General features: G+C 38.4%; 1 protein-coding gene across 1 annotated transcript in view; it reads left to right on the top strand.

Annotated features, from left to right (window-relative positions):
* LOC306642250 (zona pellucida sperm-binding protein 3 receptor-like) overlaps nucleotides 1-20,182 on the top strand; it is a 36,233-nt gene extending 16,051 nt beyond the window's left edge. The window contains exons 7-11 of the mRNA XM_079107873.1: nucleotides 1,942-2,148; nucleotides 3,462-3,653; nucleotides 12,539-12,739; nucleotides 19,186-19,361; nucleotides 19,914-20,182. Of these exons, the coding sequence (XP_078963999.1) occupies nucleotides 1,942-2,148; nucleotides 3,462-3,653; nucleotides 12,539-12,739; nucleotides 19,186-19,361; nucleotides 19,914-20,123 (986 nt within the window). The 3' untranslated portion in view covers nucleotides 20,124-20,182. The remainder of the gene's footprint in view (nucleotides 1-1,941; nucleotides 2,149-3,461; nucleotides 3,654-12,538; nucleotides 12,740-19,185; nucleotides 19,362-19,913) is intronic.
* Nucleotides 20,183-20,497: the final 315 nt, after the last annotated feature.

Below are 20,497 nucleotides of genomic sequence, written 5' to 3'. Positions count from 1 at the left end.
TCTTGAGCCCTGAGCCTTCACAGTGGCATTTACACTTCAAAGGGAGTTAGGTCCCAGGTTAGGACCTAACCTAGGTCCCTGGTTAGGTCCCAAGGAAAGTCCTTTACATTCCAAAAGGAAGAAGTAAATGGTGCTAGTGAGTTTTCCTGAAACCCAGCTGGCAGCATGGAGGTGGGGTGAAAGAGGGGAACTCTCACTCTCCTGGGCCCCCATTCTTACAGACAGTGTCCTCAGTTTACTTTATATCCAGGTCTGGGTCAGTTATTCGCTACAGAAATACACAGTGTCACTAGTAATACCAACCACACATGCTTATGAAGCTAACAGAAGCGTTTCTACTTCAGCAGGTTAATAGTAAAGGATAGTCAAAGAATATACCTGCCCCCAAACTCTCAAGGGAAGCCAAAAGTGCTATCCAGTCAGTGTTGGTCATAACTCAGCTTGCTGCTTTAACCATCTTTCTTTCTGACAAAGTGCTTTAAAAACTCTGTATCATTTACTGCTGGCTCAGTTCAGGGTTCCACCACAATTAGGACGAGAGAGCATGCTCATGAAAAGAGTACAGAATGCCTGGGGTCAGGCCAGGCCTGCAGGAAGTGGTCAGGCAGGAGCTGAAGCTGGAGAGGTTGGCAAAGGTCCTCACTGCATCAAGAGCCCGTATGCCATGCTCAGGAGTTCAGAGTGAGCGAAGGGCAGACACTGAATAGATGGTAATTTAAGTGGGACGAACACAAAGGAAAGGCACTTGATGCCACCATCCAGCCAAGAAGTGAAGGGGCTCCAACTATAGCTAAGGCAGGGCGCGAGGAAAGGAAAAAAAAAAAAAAAAATTCATGGGGCAGGATTGCCAGAACTTGATGCCTGGTTGACTGGGGACTGGAACATGAGCGGCATTTGTTCTCTGTTTGGGGGGCAGCTCTCAGGGTCTTAGCTGTCTCTTCAGGACCACCATGTTATCACTACTGGCCACTTGCTCACAATCAAAATCAACCTAGAATTTTAAATTTTTTTCCTTTTTAGATATACATAATAGTAGAGCGTATCTTGGCATATCATGCAGACGTGGAGTATAACTTGGACTAATTAGGATCCTATTCTTGTGGTTGTATATGATGTGGAGTTGCCCTCATCTTGTATTCAAATCCAAAGATTAGGAAATTTACATCTGATTAATTCTACTGTCCTTTCTATTGCCCCCCTCCCTTCCCTTCATTCTCCTTTGTGTAATCCAATGGACTTCTATTCTTCTCCTCCATACCCTCCCTTATTGTGGATTAGTATCCACATATTGGAGAAAACATTCAGCCTTAGGTTTTTTGGGGACTGGTTTATTTCACTTAGCATGATATTCTTCAGTTCCATCCATTTGCCAGCAAATGCTATAATTTCATTCTTTAAGGCTGAGTGATATTCCCTTGTGTATATATACCACATTTTCTTTATCCATTTATCTGTTGAAGCGCATCTAGGTTGGTTCCGTTGTGGTTGCTATTGTGAATTGAGCTGCTATAAACATTGATGTGGCTGCATCACTGTAGTATGTTGATTTTAAATCCTTTGGGTATAGACTGAGAAGTGGAAAAACTGGGTCAAATGGTGGCTCCATTCCAAGTTTTCTAGGGAATCTCCATACTGCTTTCCATAGTGATCAACCTGGAAATTAGGCCATGAAAATGGAATGATCTGGGAACTTTGAGATTTGAGTTCCAAGGTTTAAATATTGCTAGTTTTTATCAATGAGAAAGTTGGACCCTTTATCAATGACTGACATGATGGTTCCTCAGTTGCCTGAGGCTCCTTGAGGGACTGAAGGAACATATAAAACTTTAAAATGCTTTATTTGTACCTACTTGATATAAACTTGTATAAGACCTTCCTTGGAGATATACCCGAACTTACCATCACATCTTTCTCTCTCTCTCTCTCTTTTTTATTACTCAGATATCTTTTTCTATGCTCCTGTGGAAATATTCTGTCATCAGCCACAGATTCCACAGGGAATCTTTATCTCTGGATTCAAACCCTTCTATACTCACAAAGACTCTATTGTGATAAGTTGCAAGAAAGGTTATATCCTCAGAGGAAGCAACTTAATCCACTGCGAAGCTCATAATGAGTGGTACCCTTCTGTTCCCACCTGTGAACCAAGTGAGTATGGTTTAGGAGGGATTGTAGTATTTGTCATGTGACGTTATAAGAAGCACAAGTGTGGGGTGTCCTTATGGGTGAAAGGCCACTTCAATCCCAATAATCATATAAGTTAAATATACTTTCCCCCAGTTTTCTTGTTAGAAGATTTTCTTGTTAGTAATCTCTTGGTATTATTTGTAAGATTTAATATATATCATATTATTGCCACACCAATGACTTTTTTCATATTGTAGACTATATATTTATTGCAAACATTTTCCAGGAGGTGACAGAAAAATTTCTTAATCCCCTTAAATGAACTAACTATGACTATTTCTTGAAAGATGAAAGTAAAATTCTGCCTATACATTTCTTTTCCTAATGTCACAGAGGTGCTATATGGGTTAACATTCATTCACCTTGAGATCTGGACACTCACAGATCTCACTGGTAACATTAGTGACGCTCATCACTAACTCTTACTTAGCACTTCCTACATGTACACACGATTTTCATGCTTCACTATGATAAATCCACTCCGTATTCACAGCAGTCCCAAGAGGGGGGTTACTGTTTTTATCCCAATTTAGAAAGGAGAAAATGGAGAGAGACACTAAGGAACTGGCCCAAGTTCACATCATCAGTGGAGGAAGTCTCTGCTATAGAGGCTTATCTATTCCCTTCTGCCACTGCGAGAAGCTAGTTGTCATCCAAAATGACACCTAGCAATGAAATTCAATAAGTATGTAAATTGACAGACACCCATCCCCTCCCTCTTCAGTCCACAATAACCACTGGCACAAGGTCAAGTAGAAAAAGTGCAAGGTTGTAGGCTCAGGTGCACATGTTATGGGGCTCGATTTGAGGTCGGTTCTGAAATTCCAGGTGACAGTCAAACTGTCAAGGGGAATGCCTCTTATTTTCATTCCCCATTAGGCAAAGATACTGCTGAAAGTTAGGCTTTCCTTAGAGCAAAGGTCTGCTGTGCATTCTGAGTGATCCTAATGCTTCTCCTGAACGTGGGCCATTCTGAAAAACAGTGAATTGGAAGGAGAAGTAAGGTCCCATAGAATTGGACCAACACCTAGGACGGTCTCCCTTCAGCACAGTGGCAGGAAGTGTTAATCCCTCAGGAATAGCCATGCCAGGGTTACATGTATTTAATACTTGACATTAATCTATTGGGCAGTAATACTGCAGTCTCTTTCTGGTATTTCCATTTAGTTTTACCATCTGGCTTTTTACTTAATAAATATGTGACATTCTTTTTCTGTGTGACAAGAAATCCCTATAACAGTTTTCTTTCACATTTGTGCTTCCTTTATGATCAGATGGTTGTTCAGACTTGCCAGAAATTCCCGGTGCTTTCTGGGAGAAAAATGCCTATGCCCAGAAAAATCAGGAATTATTTGAAATTGGGACAAAGTTGAAATATCAGTGCAAGCCTGGTTATCACCCAACAGATGAGCTGACTGTGACTTGTCAGCAAAATTTGATATGGACATCTTCCAAAGGATGTGAGAGTAAGTGAACTTGATCTTTTTTTTGGTTTGTTTTCCTGATGTATATGTTTGTGTGTCGTCTTTTCTATTAAAAATGTTGAGCATGATACTTGAAATTTTCCAGGTTTGGCTTCATTGCATAGCACATATTCAATTATTGTAAATGTTTTGTGTACCTTTTAAAATATATGTATTTTTAGTTGTTGGTTTCATGATTTCATGTAGGTCCGTTATTTCTAAAAATTTTTTGTGTCAGTGTTCAAATTTATATCTATTTATTGAATTCTTGTCTGTTTACCTGTCACTGAAGATATATTTAATTATAGATTTGTCTTTTAACTTTTTAGGATTTTTTAAAAAAAAAATTTTTATCTCCTTTCTATTTTGAGTTGACATTATTAGGTGCATACATATTTAGAATGATTTGTTTCCCTGATGAATTTAATTTTTTATTAATATGTAATAACCCTCTTTTTGGTGGGGGGTACTGGGGATTGAACTCAGAGTCACTCAGCCACTGAGCCACACCCCAGCCCTATTTTTTTTTTTAAATTTAGAGACAGGGTCTCACTGAGTGGCCTAGCACCTCACTTTTTGCTGAGGTTGGCTTTGAACTTGAGATCCTCCTGCCTCCGCCTCTGGAGCCACTTGGGATTATAGGTGTGCACCCTGGTGCCTGGCTATAATACCCTCTTTATGCCGTAGTTCTCTAATCTTTAAATTTTACTTTTATATTTAATCTACCTCTAGCAGCTTTATTTCAGTTTATATTTGTATGGCTTATCTCAACTTTCTCTTTTAGTTTTAAGCTTTCCATAATTTTATATTTTATCTGTATCTTAGCAGGATATAGTTGGATATTTTTATATTACATGACAATTTTCATGATTTCATCAGAGTACTTTTTTCTTTTTGTGGTCTTTACACTAAAAATTATGATATGTATTTTTCCTTTTTACTCTAACATACTTCTTTTTTTGCTTTTTAAAATTTACTCTAATTACTACCTTTGCCCTTCCCAGGCAATGCAAAACTTTAGAAACTTTAAAATTGATTTATTTCCACCTGGTTTATATCTTTGTGTGTGTGTGTGTGTGTATTTCAATTGTACGTAGGTCTTAATCTCCATATTACTATTACATTATTATCATAAGGTTATTGATACTGTCTTAATAAATCAAATTAGTAAATGTGTCCATATAATTGCTGTTCTTATTGCCTTTGATTCTTCAATATTATGTCTGCTGCTCTTTCCTTTGCCTGATGAATATTATTATGTCCTTCAGTGGGGCTCTGCTGATACTGGAGGGTCTCTTTTTGTCTGCTCATGCCTTTATTTTGCCTTAATATTTGGAGATATATTTGATGGATATGCAAGTCTAGATTATTGGCAGTTGTTTTCTTTGGCCACATGTAAGATTTCCATTCCACTGTGTTCTGCCTTCAACCGTTTGTTGAGAATTCTGCTTACATTCTTGATCATTTGCAGTTATCTGCTTTTTTTTCTGACAACATTTGAGATGTTTTCCTTGTCTTTGCTTCTCAGCAGCTTTCTCAGATACGTGCATGTTAGTTTCTTCATGTTTATTGTCCTTGAGATTTAGAATGTTTCTAGAAACTGAGGCTTAATCTCTTTTATTAATCTTTGATAATTTTCAACTTCAAATACTTCTGTATTTCTAATAAATCCTCTCTTCAGATACTATTCTGGGTCTGTGTGTCCTGCTGGATCTTCAGTTGCATTGATGCTATAATTTACACTAGGTCTTCTGTATTCCTCTGCTCTTTTCTGTGTCTTTGGGCTTTGTGTTTCCCAGTGACTTATTATGAATATAATAATATTCAGTAATTATTTCTTCATCTCTGTATGTGATATTGTTAATTGAATTTTTAATTCTATTATTCAGTTTCAAGATATCCACTTATATTTTTTATTTTCTTGTACTTAATAAGGCAAATAGATGTAAATTGGTGTTTAGGATTTCATAGTTTGAATCCTTTTGGGTCTCTTATTGTCTCTTGCTTTTCTTGGCTTTTCATCACCTTGTTTTGTCTCTTTTTGAAGGTTTGATTGTTGCATGTGGTCAGGGCCACCAGGGGATGTGGATGTGAATCCAATCAGGCATTGTAATGACACAAAACTGGGCTTCAGTGTTATCTACTTCTGGTTTATTATTTATTTCAGAGGCTACCTCTGAAAATGTTCCAAGAAATTCACCCCTCACCACTACCTACATCCTCCAATTTGTGACCAACTTCTTAGCCACTCAGCTGTTTTTTGAGGGAGGAATTAATATATAGCCTTCTTATAGAAAGAAGCTGTATGCTACAGACACATTTCCATGGATTTCTTTCTTTCTCATTAAAAGGACAGCTAAGACAACTATGGTTGTCTTGGCTCCTTAATTCTCCATGAATTACCATCACTCCCATTGTTTACCTACTTCCTGTTGAAGAAAGGTGAGTATGAACTGCATTGCCCGTAACTTTAAAATCAATTCCCAGGGCTGGGGGGATAGCTCAGTCGGTAGAGTGCTTGCCTTGTAAGCACAAGGCCCTGGGTTTGATTCCCCAGCACCCCCCAAAAAAAAGAAAAAAAAATCAATTCCTCATTTTAAAGACTTCTAATGAAGAAACAGAGTCAGAGGCAAGTTAATTGATAACACCTTAACTGAACACTGACAGAATTTGGAGAAGATGCTTGGTATAACTTTTCCTTCCACTTTTTGTTGCACAAAAAATAAAATATTTATGGGTGATGTTTTAATACATACACACATTGTGTAATATTTAAATCAAGTAAGCATAAATATCTCCTCATTTTTCATTTCTTTGTGGTAAACACATTCAAAATCCTGTCTTTAAGCTTTTAAAAAAATATACAGTATATTATTGTTATCTGTAGTCACTCTTCTCTACAATAGCATACTAGAACTTATTTCCCCTATAAACCTCAATTTGGTGCTTTTTGATTCACTTTTCCCCATCTCTCCCACCTCCCCATACTCTCTGCTTCAGGTAACTACTATTCTACTCTTAGTTTCCATGAGATCAACTTTTACATTCCATTTATGAGTAAAATCATGCAATATTTGTCTTCCAGTGCCTGGCTTCTCCAAAACATTTAATGGCCTAATTTTCCTGTGACCTTATTCTTCATTAGTAGTCCTCAAAATGAGGTATTGAATTTGCAGTGTTAGGCTCTGCAGTTCACACTTAAAATAATGATCTCCACTTCCAACCACTTGCTGCAAATGACAGAACTTCACCCCATTTTATAGCTGAAAAGTATTCAATGCATATATTGACCACATTTTTTTTACCCATTCATCAGTTGATAAGACACCAAGTTGTTTCCATTTATTGTGAACAGGACATCAATAAGGCATAGATGTCTCTTTGACATACTCTTAATTTCCTTTAGATATACAATCAGCAATGACATTGCTAGATCATTTGGCAATTCTATTTCCAGATTTTTTGAAGAACCACTGTACTGCTTTTCAAATTGACTGTACTTAAAATATTTATACCAATAGTGTCTGTTTTTATCGGTGTTTTTGCCACTGTGACCAAATGGCCTGGCAAGAACAATTTTAGAGAAGGAAAAGTTTATTTGGAGCTTGGTATAACTCAAGTCTCAATTCATAGATTACTGACTTCAGAGCTCTGGGTCCAAGATAAAGCAGAACATCATGGTGGAAGTATGGCAGAGGAAAGCAGCTCTGGACATGGCAATCAGGAAACAGAGAGAAGGCTCCACTCACCTGGGACAAAATATATATCCCTTCTTTTCATGCCTCTATTTCTCTTCTTTGGAATGGGAACACTTACTGTGTGCCACTGTATATTGGATATATATAACTTGGTTTTGATTTTTATAGGAGTCACAGCTAAGAGTTTGCTTTGGTTCTCAAAGAAGATTTTGGACTTAGATGAACTGTTAAGACTATGGGACTCTTGGAGATGAATGTAATACATTTTGCCCTTTGAGATGGACATGAGCTTTGTGGGCTGAGGTGGAATATTATGGTTTGGATATATGAGGTTTCCAGCTCCTGTTAATGCAGGGATGTTCAGAGGTTAAAAATTAGATTATGAGAGCTAGAACCTAAGGAATCCATTCTAGTTTGAATGGACTGTCTGGGTGGTAACTACAGGCAGGTACGGTGCTGCTGGAGGAGGTTGTGCCCTGGAAGGGTGCATTTCCCTCTGGCTCCTTCCTTCCTTTCCCCCTTCTTTTTGCTTCCTGATCCCATCATGAACTGAGCAGCTTCCCTCTACTGGGCCCTTCCCCTGTGATGTGCTGTCTTGCCTTGGGTCCAGAGTAATGAAGTCTATTGTCTATGGACAGAGACCTCTGGAACTGTGAACCCCAAATGAACTTTTTTTCCTTGAGTTGTTCTTCTTGGATATTTTAGTTAAAGTGACACTAAACTAAAACTAGAACTAAAATAGTCTTTACAGGTGACATAAGTTTTTTTGTAAGCAGGATCCACTTGGGTCTTATTTATTTGCTTGTTTTTTAATCAAGTCAGTCAGACTGTGTCTTCCATTGAACAATTTAATCTGTTTACATTGAAGATAGTTATTGATAGGTAAGGTCTTACTATTGTCATTTTGGTATTTGTTTTGTAATTTTTGTGTGTGTGTTTTTCTCCCTTTCTTGATTCCTTGACTATCATATCAAATTTTTTGAACTAATAACAACTTGACATTGTAAAGATAAGAAAAGAAACAAAGGAAATAATAAAAAATTCTACAAGTACATTCCATTCCTCTCTACATTTTGAATTTTTCATGCTCTATATTATATCTTTTTATGTTGCCTATCTATAAACATACTAATGTTAATGTAGTTATATTAGTTTTAAATTAATTCTTATTTTAGTTTTCACAATAAGGACATAAGTGGTACATATATCATGTTTACAATATTAGAACATTCTAAATGTGTCTGTACAGTTACTATAACTAGTGAGTTTTATAACTTCCAATGTTTTATTTTTGCTCATTAGTATCTCTTTCAGTTTGAAGAACTTTCTTTAGCATTTTTTGTAAGGTAGATTTGCTGAGACATTTGTAAGGTAAATTCTCTCAGCTTATGTTTACGTAGGAATGTTTTTATCTCTCCTTCATTTCTGAAGGATAGCTTTGGTGAGTACAGAATTCTTCACTGGCAGTAATTTTAGTTCAGAATATGTCCTCCCACTCCTTCCTGGCCTGTAAGCTTTCTTCTGAAAAATCTGTTGTCAAATGAATAGAAACCCCCTTATGTGTTACTCGCTTCTTTCATCTTGCTTCATTTAGAATTCTCTCTTTATGTCTAATATTTGACAGTTTTATCATACTACACCTTGGGGTAGACTTGGTTGACTTGAATCTGATTGCCCTTTAATATTATTTGCCTAGATATTTTCAGCCTTCTCTACATTTTGGGTGTTTTATGTTATTATCTCTTTGAATAAACTTAATACATTTTGGACATTCTTAAGTTCCTCTTTGAACTCCAACCACCCACATATTTACTTTTTCAGTGCTGTCCTTCAAATAGTTCTTCAAAGTTTTCTTCATACCTCTTCTTTTTCTTTTCTTTTTCTGACTGTATTTTCAAATACCCTGCATTTGAGTTTACTGACTTTCTTCTGTTGATGATTTTGTCATTGATGTCTTCTAAAATGTTTTTCATTTCACTTAACTGTACTTTTCAGCATCAGGGTTTCTGTTTGATTTTTTAAAATTATTTTAATCTCTTTGTTAGGTTCGTGTGGTAAATTACTGAGTTATTTCTCTGTGTTTTCTTGAAGCTCATTGAATTTCCTTTAAACAACTCTTGAATTCTGAGAGATTTCACATTCTATCACTTGGTCAATTTCTGATACCTTATTTTGTCCATTAGGTGAGATCATGGTTCCATGAAAGTTCTTGGTGTGTTTGTGTATGATAATGTCTGCTCATCCTAAGATTTTATATTTATTCCTATCGTTGTGTGAGAAACACGCTCACTTGTTCAAGCTTGAAGAATTGACTAGGAGACACAAGGAATGGTAAAAAAGTGAAGTTTTACTTTAATGATGGTCTTGCAAAGATTAGGTGCCTAGTGGTCAGGGACCCCCAGATTGGTTATAACCAGAGTTTTATCCCCTGGAGTGCAAAATCTCTCCCCTGGTTCCTCACTGGCTGAGTACTATGGGGTGCAGTCTTCCCGAACATCACCTAGGTTTTACTGTCTCTCATTGGTTATTTAAAGAAATCTACCTTTAATTGTTCCTTCCTCTCTTTGTTTTCTTGTGGTGGGTAAGTCCCCTTGGATTGAGTGCCTTTTGGCAAATACACAGTTTATCTGTTGGTAAGTTGGGGGGACTGTGAATTTTTACACTCAGGTATTACCTGTTGTCACTTTCCATTCTGTTCTCCCCTCCAGCTGCCTTTCTTACACCCCAAGTCATTTTACATTTTAAGCTAAATACTGTATTTTGAAAAAGGACCACTGGAATTTTCTGTTTCTCACAATTGTAGTCTGGATGTGTTTATGCCCATTCTTCCAGAAATTCTAAGCAGGTTCTCTGAGTCTGTGTTTACTGATGCTATTTCAGTACTAGTTGGCATCCTAAGTCCAGGTTTACTGTGAGTCTGGGGATGGTGTTTCAGCAATCAAGGGTGCCCTAAGTCCAAATTTGTCACAAATTTACTGTCAGTGTTCAGGATGGATAGGGGGAGTACTTAACATTAGTCCATCCCTAACAACATGGGTCATCCAGACTTGTCTGGGGCCAGGACAGGAACGTCATCCTTACCCACAGTCACGGGCATGCAATCGTGTGCCACAGGATTCTTTCTGAGGTGGGCAGTCTGTGGTCATCATGGTCAGTGCACTACTGGATCATGCCTGGAGTCTACAGCCTGCCAAGACTAGCAGAGCACAGGGGCAGGAACAAGGATCTCCCTTTTCTATAGCCTTCCTTCTGCTGTTGTCTATTTGTGGCCTGAGAACACTGTAACCTGCCAGAGGTACATACTGTAACACAAGCTCATTCCACCACAGCCATGGGTCTCCACCTGGAAGCAGGGCTATGGTGAGTCTGTCTATGGGTACTGGCCTGGGGCAGGGTTCTTGGATTCTCCCCAGTGTTGGTTTCACCATAGCAAACCCAGCACTGAGTTTCAAAGCAAAAACCTGAGCTTATTTCCTTGTTCTACCCTCAACCAAGGCAGTCTTCCTCCATATGTATTGCCCAAATTTCAGGGAGGGAAGGTAGAGGCAATTCTTTGGCCACTAAGGCTGATGCTAAGCTGAGTCACACAGAAAGCTCACAGCTGCAAGGACCCTGGGGGACTGCTCTAGGTCCACACTTCAGCAGCAGTGGGGCAGGCCAGAATACAGGTTTGTTCTTTGAGATCTTTGGTTTCTGAGTGTCTTCAGAGGTTCTGTCAATAGCCACTGGCCTGGGAGCAAGGGCCATGGGCACTGCTTAGTATTGAGTTCTGCAGCAGAAGTCCTGGTGTTGGATTTCAAGTCGAAAGTCTCCATTTAGTTTCCTCTTTCCCCCAAGCAAGACATATACACATTCTCTCATCTCTCTCTCTCTCTCTCTCTCTCTCTCTCTCTCTGTCTGTCTCTCTCCATTGCGCTCCTTGGAGTTGGAGGAAGGGTAATGTATACAACTCTTTCTTTCCTGCCTTATTCAATGCATATTTTCTTGTTATCCTGCTAAAGCCAGGTACTATGATCTCTTACCTGGTTTCCTTAGTTCTTGTGAAAATGATAACAGTCCTGGGGATCAGGAAGGGATCCTTGTTCCCCCTGTGTTGAAGATTAAACACTAGAGAAACTTGGTGGGCAAGCGCAGAAAACAAGTTATATTTAAGAAAGTGACAGGGGCAGTAGACTTCTCCAAAGAAAAGGGGGCCCAGAGCTAGGTGTCCCTAGGAGTGGGTGTGTCTTGCTCTTTTATAGACCCCAGGAAATACACCCCCCCTTCTTTTTCTTCTCTGTGTATGTGCCTAAGGGTAAGGAGGAACAGGAGCATAGGGGTTAATCATGGGAGGTGAGATGTTAGAAATCCACTGTCTTCTTTGTTTGATAACCAGTCACCATCCTTGTTCATTTGTTATCTACACTGACTGACTGACCTTCCTTGTCTGCTTCAGTTTGTTGAGGAATGTGACATACCCTGTCCCCTCAGGCCAGGTGGGGCAGCAGGCAGATTGCTTTTTGGCAAAGAAAGCATGTGGGAAGTCAGTAGAGGGGGCTCATTTTATGGAATTATTCTCTTAACCTAGAGTTCCCACCGTCCTTTCTATTTGTCCCCTTACAAAGGTACTTCTGTGTATGAATAGTTGCTCAAGAACATGGTTATAGGGAGATGATCAAAGGATGGTCTTACTCTGCCTTCTTGTTCTATTCCTTTTTCTTCATTTTTTTTCTTTTAATTTGTGATAAAAAAAAAAAAAAAAAAACATGTCAAATGACAGCCCGCTGAGATGGTGCTGAGCTTGCTGTTCAGCTCGACCAACTGGACTTGGGGTCCCTCAGGCCAACCCCACATTTGCCGTTCATGAGATCCAGGATGGAGCTGAGCTTGTCTGGTGTGTGGAGCACATTTGGCATGCAGACAATGAAAGACGTTCAGTGTTAAATAGTTTATTTGTTAACTCAGGTACTATGTTGTATAGCAGATTTCTAGAATTTATTCATGTTACACAATTTAAATTTTATTCCTGTTGAGAATCTTCCTACTCTCAAAGGTTTCTCCTTCCCTCAACTCCCCAAACCACAATTCAGCCTTCTGCTTTTATGAGTTTGATTATTAGAATCTTTTATAAGGTAGAGTCAGAGTTTTAGCCAAAGGCATGTTTCCCTTATGATTTCATTAAACATGAACATCATTGTTTTCATCCATCAGGAATGTGTTGCCCAACACCAAATCTGGAGAGAATCAAAATCGTACGTGAAAAGAGGGATTTCACTAGTGTGTGCGCCTATGCCTCTGGAGACTTTATTTTCTATATGTGTGAAGAAGGTTATTACCCTGCCTCTCCTGATGGAAAGAGTTCATGCCAAGAAGATGGCACTTGGAAGCCTCAAATGCCAGAGTGTAAGCCAGGTAAGAATTTTGAGGGAACTTATTATTTCCCAGATCCTTCAAATGATCCCATATTGTCCTGCAGAAGACTAAACTTCTTAAAACCAGGTAAATGAGAGATTGTTTTCTATAAAGTATTGTGCAAAGGGTGTCACCAATACACAGCACTAGCACTGTGCAAGGCAGCTATAGAGTAAGGTGTAATAGTGGGGTAATTTATAGACATTTCTTATCAGAAAAAAACAGTAAACTTGATGAAATCTTTCAAAGTCTCATTTTATCACTTTCACTGCATTTCTTGTTAACAAGCACCGTGGTTAATGTTTTAGTAAAGAGCAACACCATTGCACAAACATTTGTATTTATAAGTCAAGGGAGAAAAAATTATTTAATAAATTATGTAACCATGGACACTCTCAGGTTGAGAAAGTGACTGTGTTAGGAAGGGGAAGCCTTTGGAGCCTCATGACTGACATTGACCTTTTCCTTCCTTGCTCTGACTCAGACCTGCTGAACCACCTCTGTTAACATGCCAAACTTAGAAGAAATAAGCATCTAGGGCAGTAAATATCTGTCTCCGATCAGTGTAAGGTACTGAAAATACCCTCCTCTTGGAGGTATCTTCATAATGAATGATTCTTCACATCAACATGATAGCTTGTTGAATATCATAGTATGGGTTACTAGAAAAGCAAAACTTGAGAACAAGTAACTTGGGGGCCAGTAGTTAATTTTGGAGGTCATACAGGGGAGTAAAAGTGGAAGATGAGGGAGAGGAAGAAAAAAAGGAAAGGTGACTATAATAAATATTCAGGAGCTCAATTTTGGGGGGCTACTAAGAAGTATAAGGAATGGCTTTCAAAATCAAATGTCTGTAGCAGTTCAGTTCTAACTCTGCTTCTTTAAGCTTCAGAGAAAGATGTGATAAAGTAAAACTAAGAGATTGACAGTGAATACTTCTGTAGAACACCTTCAACATAAACCTGAACTTGTGTAGAACTGTATACACCATCTGAGACTGTAATGCGAGGTGGTCCAAAGGGCTGTGAGTTGGGAATGAAAGCATCTGCTGTGGGGTATCCTTTTCCCTAATCAGAACTGTTCATGACCCCTTATGAATTGTACTACTAGAGACTCTTTAGAGTGGTGGCTGGCCCCAGTCTCTTAAAGATCACTGTGAAGGAGGATGAGTGGACTAACTTGCATCTGATCTTGAGGCTGTGACTGATACTCATAATCTCCCATCAATATTACCCATGCTACATTTTCACTTGGTACTTGAGTGGGTTCAGTTTTCTCTTTAGATGTGGTAATCCTGGCTTTTATCTCTCATGAATGGGATTTCTTGGTGTATAATTGCCCACGTACTGTTAATCCCGGCTATGGAAGCATCAAGAGATGCCATCGTGAATATCCTGGATTCTATACATATTCTTCCATGCATCCATTACATACCAGATGTCATAGCTCTTTGTGGTGAGCATGGTTTGTGGCCCTTTTGGTATAGCAAGTTTCCCCCACATGAGCTGTTCCAACAGCATAAGGAGACTAGTGCAATCAGGTGGAAACCATAGTTTCAGAATCAGTGGAACTTCAGTGTCCACTGCTCAATCGTGTTGCCCTGAATACGGGCTATAAGGACCTCTAATACGCTCAAGTTGAAGCCACAAGGCAGAAATACATTATGCAAGTGGGCCAGTGGGATTAATTATAATGAGCATCAGTGATATTTCTACTCTTTAGTTTCTGGACCCATGTATTCTACCTGTTGAATACACAACTATACACAGACACTGACCAGTGATTCAATGTACATACTGTATCCTGGGAGACAGTGTCTCTGTCCTGAAGGATGTCATTCTTGACTGATGGCTTTGCTGGATTTTAATACTCCAATGATCTGCCATATTGTCTCTTTTCAGGTAACACATTAAATGGTAGGTACGATAGACCCTATGACCACGTTCCCATTGCACATGTTCTCTATTAACAAGCTTTGGAACCTTAAGCTTTGCTAGTTCTGTTATCCCATATGAAATGTTTCCACACTTCTCATCTATCAATCTTTCTATTCAACTTTCCAAATTCCTTTATTCTTTCTTACAAATTGTTTCTGTAGTACTCTAGCCAGTAGCTTATCTCTCTCCCTCTGTAAGATTTATCCTCTGCACTTATCTTGACACTTTATTGTACACTGGTTGATATTACAATTCAATCATTCACATGGCCAAAGTTTATTTTTCACCAAAACTTAGTGCAGTGCACAACATAAATATGTATGCAATTTTTAACATGAAAAATTAAAATTCTTATCTAATGGGGTATTTGAAAGAAATTTTACAAAGCATCAGATGTAATATCTGGGCTTTCATATAGGTGAAAATGTCCTCTATTCTATCAATGTTCAGAGCAAGAAAATGGTTGTTAGGGATATAAAATGTTATAAGACATGGTCTCTGATATCAAAGTGGAGAGAATAATGTACAATTTAGTATATGGGAGCTGCTCAACAATTGCTTCAAAGAGTAGAGTGTAAAGACAGCACACAGAAATCTAATCTCACCCTTGAAACTTAATGGGTGTGTCACCTGGTGCAATGTGCTCCACTTCCTTCAGCCTCTGTCCCATTATCTACAAAATAGAGATGAAAATATCTATCTCTGTGGTTGTTGCAAGATTTAAATGGGTCCCTGTAGGCATTGTGTATGTGTAATATTTGAGACATGATAAGAACTGAATAAATAATTCCAAGTAATCTATTGCTAACGAGTGTTATAAAAGAAAAGAACAGTCACTGGGTATGGGAATCCTAGGAAAAGGCTTCAGAGAGTGAGTGAGATTTGAGATAATGAATACAGAAGCAAGAGTATTCTAATAAATTAGGATCCCTGGAGGAAATAAAGAGAAATAAAAATGCATAAGACATGTTTGGGAAAAGATGAGCTAACTAGTTTGGTTAAATACAAATAGTGCTACATGAATTTGAAAAAAATGTATGAAAAAGTCCAGTAGAGGCTTTTAAAAAATAAATATTCATGTTCATAATTTTTAAATTATTTCATTTTTAGAAAATACAACATTTCAAAATTCTGTTTAGTTTCAGCCTTTACAGAAACCATCCTTCAACATAGGACTTTCTCTGACATCCACAGTGCAATAGATTCATTGAAAATTTTCACATAGGTTTGTGGAACCTGAGACAGTGTCCTTCCAGCAGAACTACCCCATCATTTCATGGTTTTTGGTTTAACCCGGCAACCATTGTCTAAATCTAACACACAGTATCATGTCCTTATGGTGCTGTGTTTTGGGGAAAGCTGGAGATAGACTGTTGATCCTGCATCTATTAGAAACCTTTACACTTTCCACAGATGAACATTCCTGAACTTAGCCTGATGTCCATTAAAAATGATTCTAGTTTAACAGGACTCTAGCCGAACTCAACCTTTCATACCCAAACTCTTGTGATCCATGTTTAAAAACAGTTCCTATAAAATAGGAGTTCTTTCAACTCAAGTTGCTTTCCTTCCACAAAGCATTTCACATTGAAAGCAATGTGATTGTTTGAGTTTTGACAAGTTCCCCAAGGGGTCAAAACTTGAATGGGAACATTGGAACTGATTAGAAATCACCACTTTTACACTGTTGGTGGGATTATAAATTAGTATAACCACTATAGAAATAAGTATCAAGGTTCCTTAAAAAACTATTCATGGAATCATGATATGACCCAGCTATACCACTTCTCAGTATTTATCTTAAAGGATTAAAGTCAGCATACTATACCAATATTTGAAAATCCATGTTTACAGCAACATGATTCACAATAGCCAAACTATAAAACCAGCCTTGGGTTTCCATCAGTGGATGAATGGATAAAGATAATATGGCATATATACACAGTGGAGTTTTATTCATCCATAAAGAAGAATGAAATTATGTCATTTGAAGGAAAATGAGCAGAACTTGAGAACATTATGTTAAACAAAATAAGCCAAACTCCGAAGTCAAGGGTCATGTTTTCTCTCATATGTGGAAGTTAGAGAGGAAAAAGGAAAAGAAAGTTGTATGGGAGGAAGTATCTCACAAAAATTGAAAGGAGTTCACCAGAGTAGAATAAGGGGATTGAGGGGAGGCAAAAGGGGGGAAGGAAATATACTGGGGTATGTTATTGACCAAATTATACTGTTAAAAAATGTCCATGAGCAAATATGTACCACATGAGCAAATATGTACCAATGAATTCCACCATTATGTATAATTATAATGCTCCAATAGCAATATGGATAAAAATCAAACCACCAGACTTGGGGGCATCTTATTGATATGAAACTATAAGCTCAAACTTTTCACCACTCTCACCAAGTTTGAAGTTCACCTTCCAGAATTGCTTACAGACAGTACAAGAAATGTCTTTCAATACCTGCTTCTTTAGTTTGAATGTATATTTCAAAAGTTCATATGTTGGAAATTTAATCTCTGGTATAACAGTAGTACACGGTGGGACATGGGGCCTTTAAGAGGTGATTGGGTTCTAGGGGTGAAACCCTTATGAACAGATTTGTGCCATTATTTGGGCAGTGGTTTAGTTATCTGGCAAATGGGTTGTTATAGAAGTGAGTTCAATTAGTTCTGCTCTCTCTTACAGGCTTATTCACTCTTCCCTTTCATCTTCTGCCATGTTGTGACATGGCACAAAGGCACTTGCCAGGTGTAGGTGTTATGCTTTTGGACTTCCCAGCCTCCAGAACCATATAGTTAAATAACCATTTTTTTTTTTTTATAAATTACCCAGTATGTGCTATTCAGTTATAGCAATGGTTAATGAACTAAGATAGAAAATCAGTACTGAGAAGTGGGGTTGTGGCTATAACAAATACATAAAAATGTAAGAGTGGTTTTTGAACTGGTAAGGGGTAGAGTTTGGAATAGTTTTGAAGCAAATGCTGGTAAAAGCCTGTATTATCTTGAACTGACAATTGAGGGGGATTATGGTGAGGGCCCAGAATAAAGAGACTAGGGAAAGTCAGGAACTTTTTAGAGATTATTTATGTGGTTGTGATGAAAATGCTGTCAGAAATATGGACAGCAAAAGTCATTCTTGTTTGGAAACATAATCCCCAGTGCAATAAGGACTTAATGAGGTAATTGGGCTTGAGAACAGGGACCTCAGGGATGGATTAATGTCCTAGTCAAGGGAGTAAACTAATCATTGTGAGAGAGGGTTTATAAAACTGGGTTCAGTGAGCTCTACCCTCTCTTGCCTCTTCACCTTCTATTATGTATGATGTATTATGAAGTTACTTACCGGATGCAGGGCCCATTCTCTTGGATGTCACAGACTTAAGAACCATGACATCTCATGCAGATCTTTTTGCTGGCCACCTTCACCTTCCCAATATAAAGGTAACTCCACTCATAGTCCACTGAAGGTAGAGTTACAAAATATTGAGAGCAATGTTTCCTGCTGATCAAAGACTGCCTAAATTTTGCCTTTTATTTATATATTTGGAATATCTAAATCATGAATGGTAACCTTTAAAAATCCATTGACAAAGACATTAAAAGTGAAAGTTACTTCCCACTCCAGAATCCTGTGGGGACAGTTAGCCCATTTCTAGGGGCAGCCTCTACTATTAGGTTGTTTTGTATCTTTCCAGAATGTGTAGAGACAATGCATTTTATCTGAGAATATCTTTGTGTTGCTAGTAAAGTTTTCATTGAGAATGGAAAATCTCTTGAATTTCTTTCCAACTATCCAAAGGAGAGGAATGTCAAGTGTGAATTCTCAAGTCATGAGGTACTGGATATCTCCACTAAAACCTCATGATGGCCACCATTTTTCCCATGATCTTCCCATTTCCATTTTTGATGACCTGATGATGCTCTTGTTTGATCACTGATGCAGAAACAAGATGAATCAAGAGTCTGTTTCTACATTGTGCATTGTACCTTCACCATTTTACTAACAAACACCACTGTCTCACTGACCCCAGGAAGATTATGAACCTGAGACAATGAAAAGTACATATACAGATCAAAACTGTGGGGGCACCAGTCAGGAGCACAGACTCTAAAATCTATGTGACAATTTCATTGTTGGTAAAATAATAATAGTAGCTAATTCATATGGTAATGAGGATTAAATGAAATAAGGCAAATAAAAACAAAATAGATGCATATATTACTCAGTAAGTATTGACTATCACAAATATTAAAATGAAAGGGTTTGGGTTGGGGGATATAGCTCAGGTGGTAGAGTGCTTGCCTTGTAAGCACAAGGCCCTGGGTTCAATCCCCAGCACCCCCCCCCCCACAAAAAGGAAAAAAAAATGAAAGTGTTTAGAACAATTTGAAGAGCCTAAGTATAATTATGATCAATGTTTGTCATCATTTTTATTATCTTATGCTGTTTTGATGCCTTTTTCTGAAAAAGATACAACAATCAAAATATGTTTCCCTTTTAGTTCTGTGCCCAAAACCAGTGATAGAAAATGGCAGGCTGGCCAGGGAGAAGGATCATTATGTTGCATTGGAAAACATCACCGTTCAATGTGACTTTGGCTATAGTGTTGTTGGTCCCCAAAGTATCACTTGCTCAGTGAACAAAACCTGGCAACCAGAGGTGCCCAAGTGTAAGAAGGTAAGTGGCACAATTCAGAGAAGTACTGGACTCTCAACCCCTAAAAATAGTAGTCTCCTCAAAGTCTGTCCTTTGATGATGATGATGATGATGATGACATCTGACTTTTGTCTGGATGCCTAAATAATTCACCAAAAATTAGTCATTTCAATCTCAAAGCACTGTGGTGAGCTGAGAGAAGCAAGTTTTTTGATTCTAGGGCTCGAGTCAAAACTCTATTCTTGAAGGTCTTCTGAACCCAGTTCCCCCAACCCCTGGCTCCATTGTCTCCTACTGTAAGTGTTGAGCATTTGCTCCATTTCTGGTTGGTCAACAGAATATCCCACAGCCACCATGATGGAAGTGCTCTGGGCTCCTTTGCAGCTCTGCCTCTTTTCTGCTCTGATTGTGCCTGTTTGCTGCTCAAGAGCAGATCTGGGCTGTGACACCTGCTCAGAGGCAAAGTCTTCCTGACTTCCTTTTCACAGACCAGTCCTCAGGTCAATCTCACTTTTGCCTGTTATTCCTCTCAGAATGCACCTCTACCTATTCCTCTCTTTTAATCACCTTTAGGAAGTTCCGCAAGGCTGTGAACAAGTGATCATAGGTGGAAAACTCATGCAGTGTCTTCCAAACCCGGAGGAGGTGAAAATGGCCCTGGAGGTGTATAAACTGTCTCTGGAGATCGAACGTTTGGAACAAGAGAAAGATAAGTGCATAAAGCTACGGGAGAATATTTTTGAAAAAGAGAAATCAGAGGAGTTAGTTTTGCCTTTAAATTAATATACAGAATCTCCATTCAACAACTCTACTCTTCCTTGAGGACCATCACTCACATTAATGTGTCTGGGTTTGGGAAATTTCATATGATTATTATAAATAAAAAAATATGTAACTGTTGATTATCTCACTGTGGCTCCAGTGTCCTACTTTTCTTAACTCATAGTGCTGGTCAAATAAATAATCATTCATCAAATATCAGTTTGTCTGTGTTGTTACCTTAGTCAGCATATCACATAAATATTGCACACCCAGTACACAGATTTACTGCTTTGGAATTAACTTTATGTCCCTCAGAAAGGTTGGAAGCTAGAAAACTCAAATTGTTCAGACTACCACCTTTCCCTGGTGCCTTTACTGCACATCTCTCATGTCCA

This window comes from Sciurus vulgaris (genome assembly GCF_902686455.1).
Source record: "Sciurus vulgaris genome assembly, chromosome: 12".
Classification (NCBI taxonomy): domain Eukaryota; kingdom Metazoa; phylum Chordata; class Mammalia; order Rodentia; family Sciuridae; genus Sciurus; species Sciurus vulgaris.
Note: the sequence above shows the minus strand (reverse complement) of the source record. Positions and strands in the feature narration are given on the sequence as shown.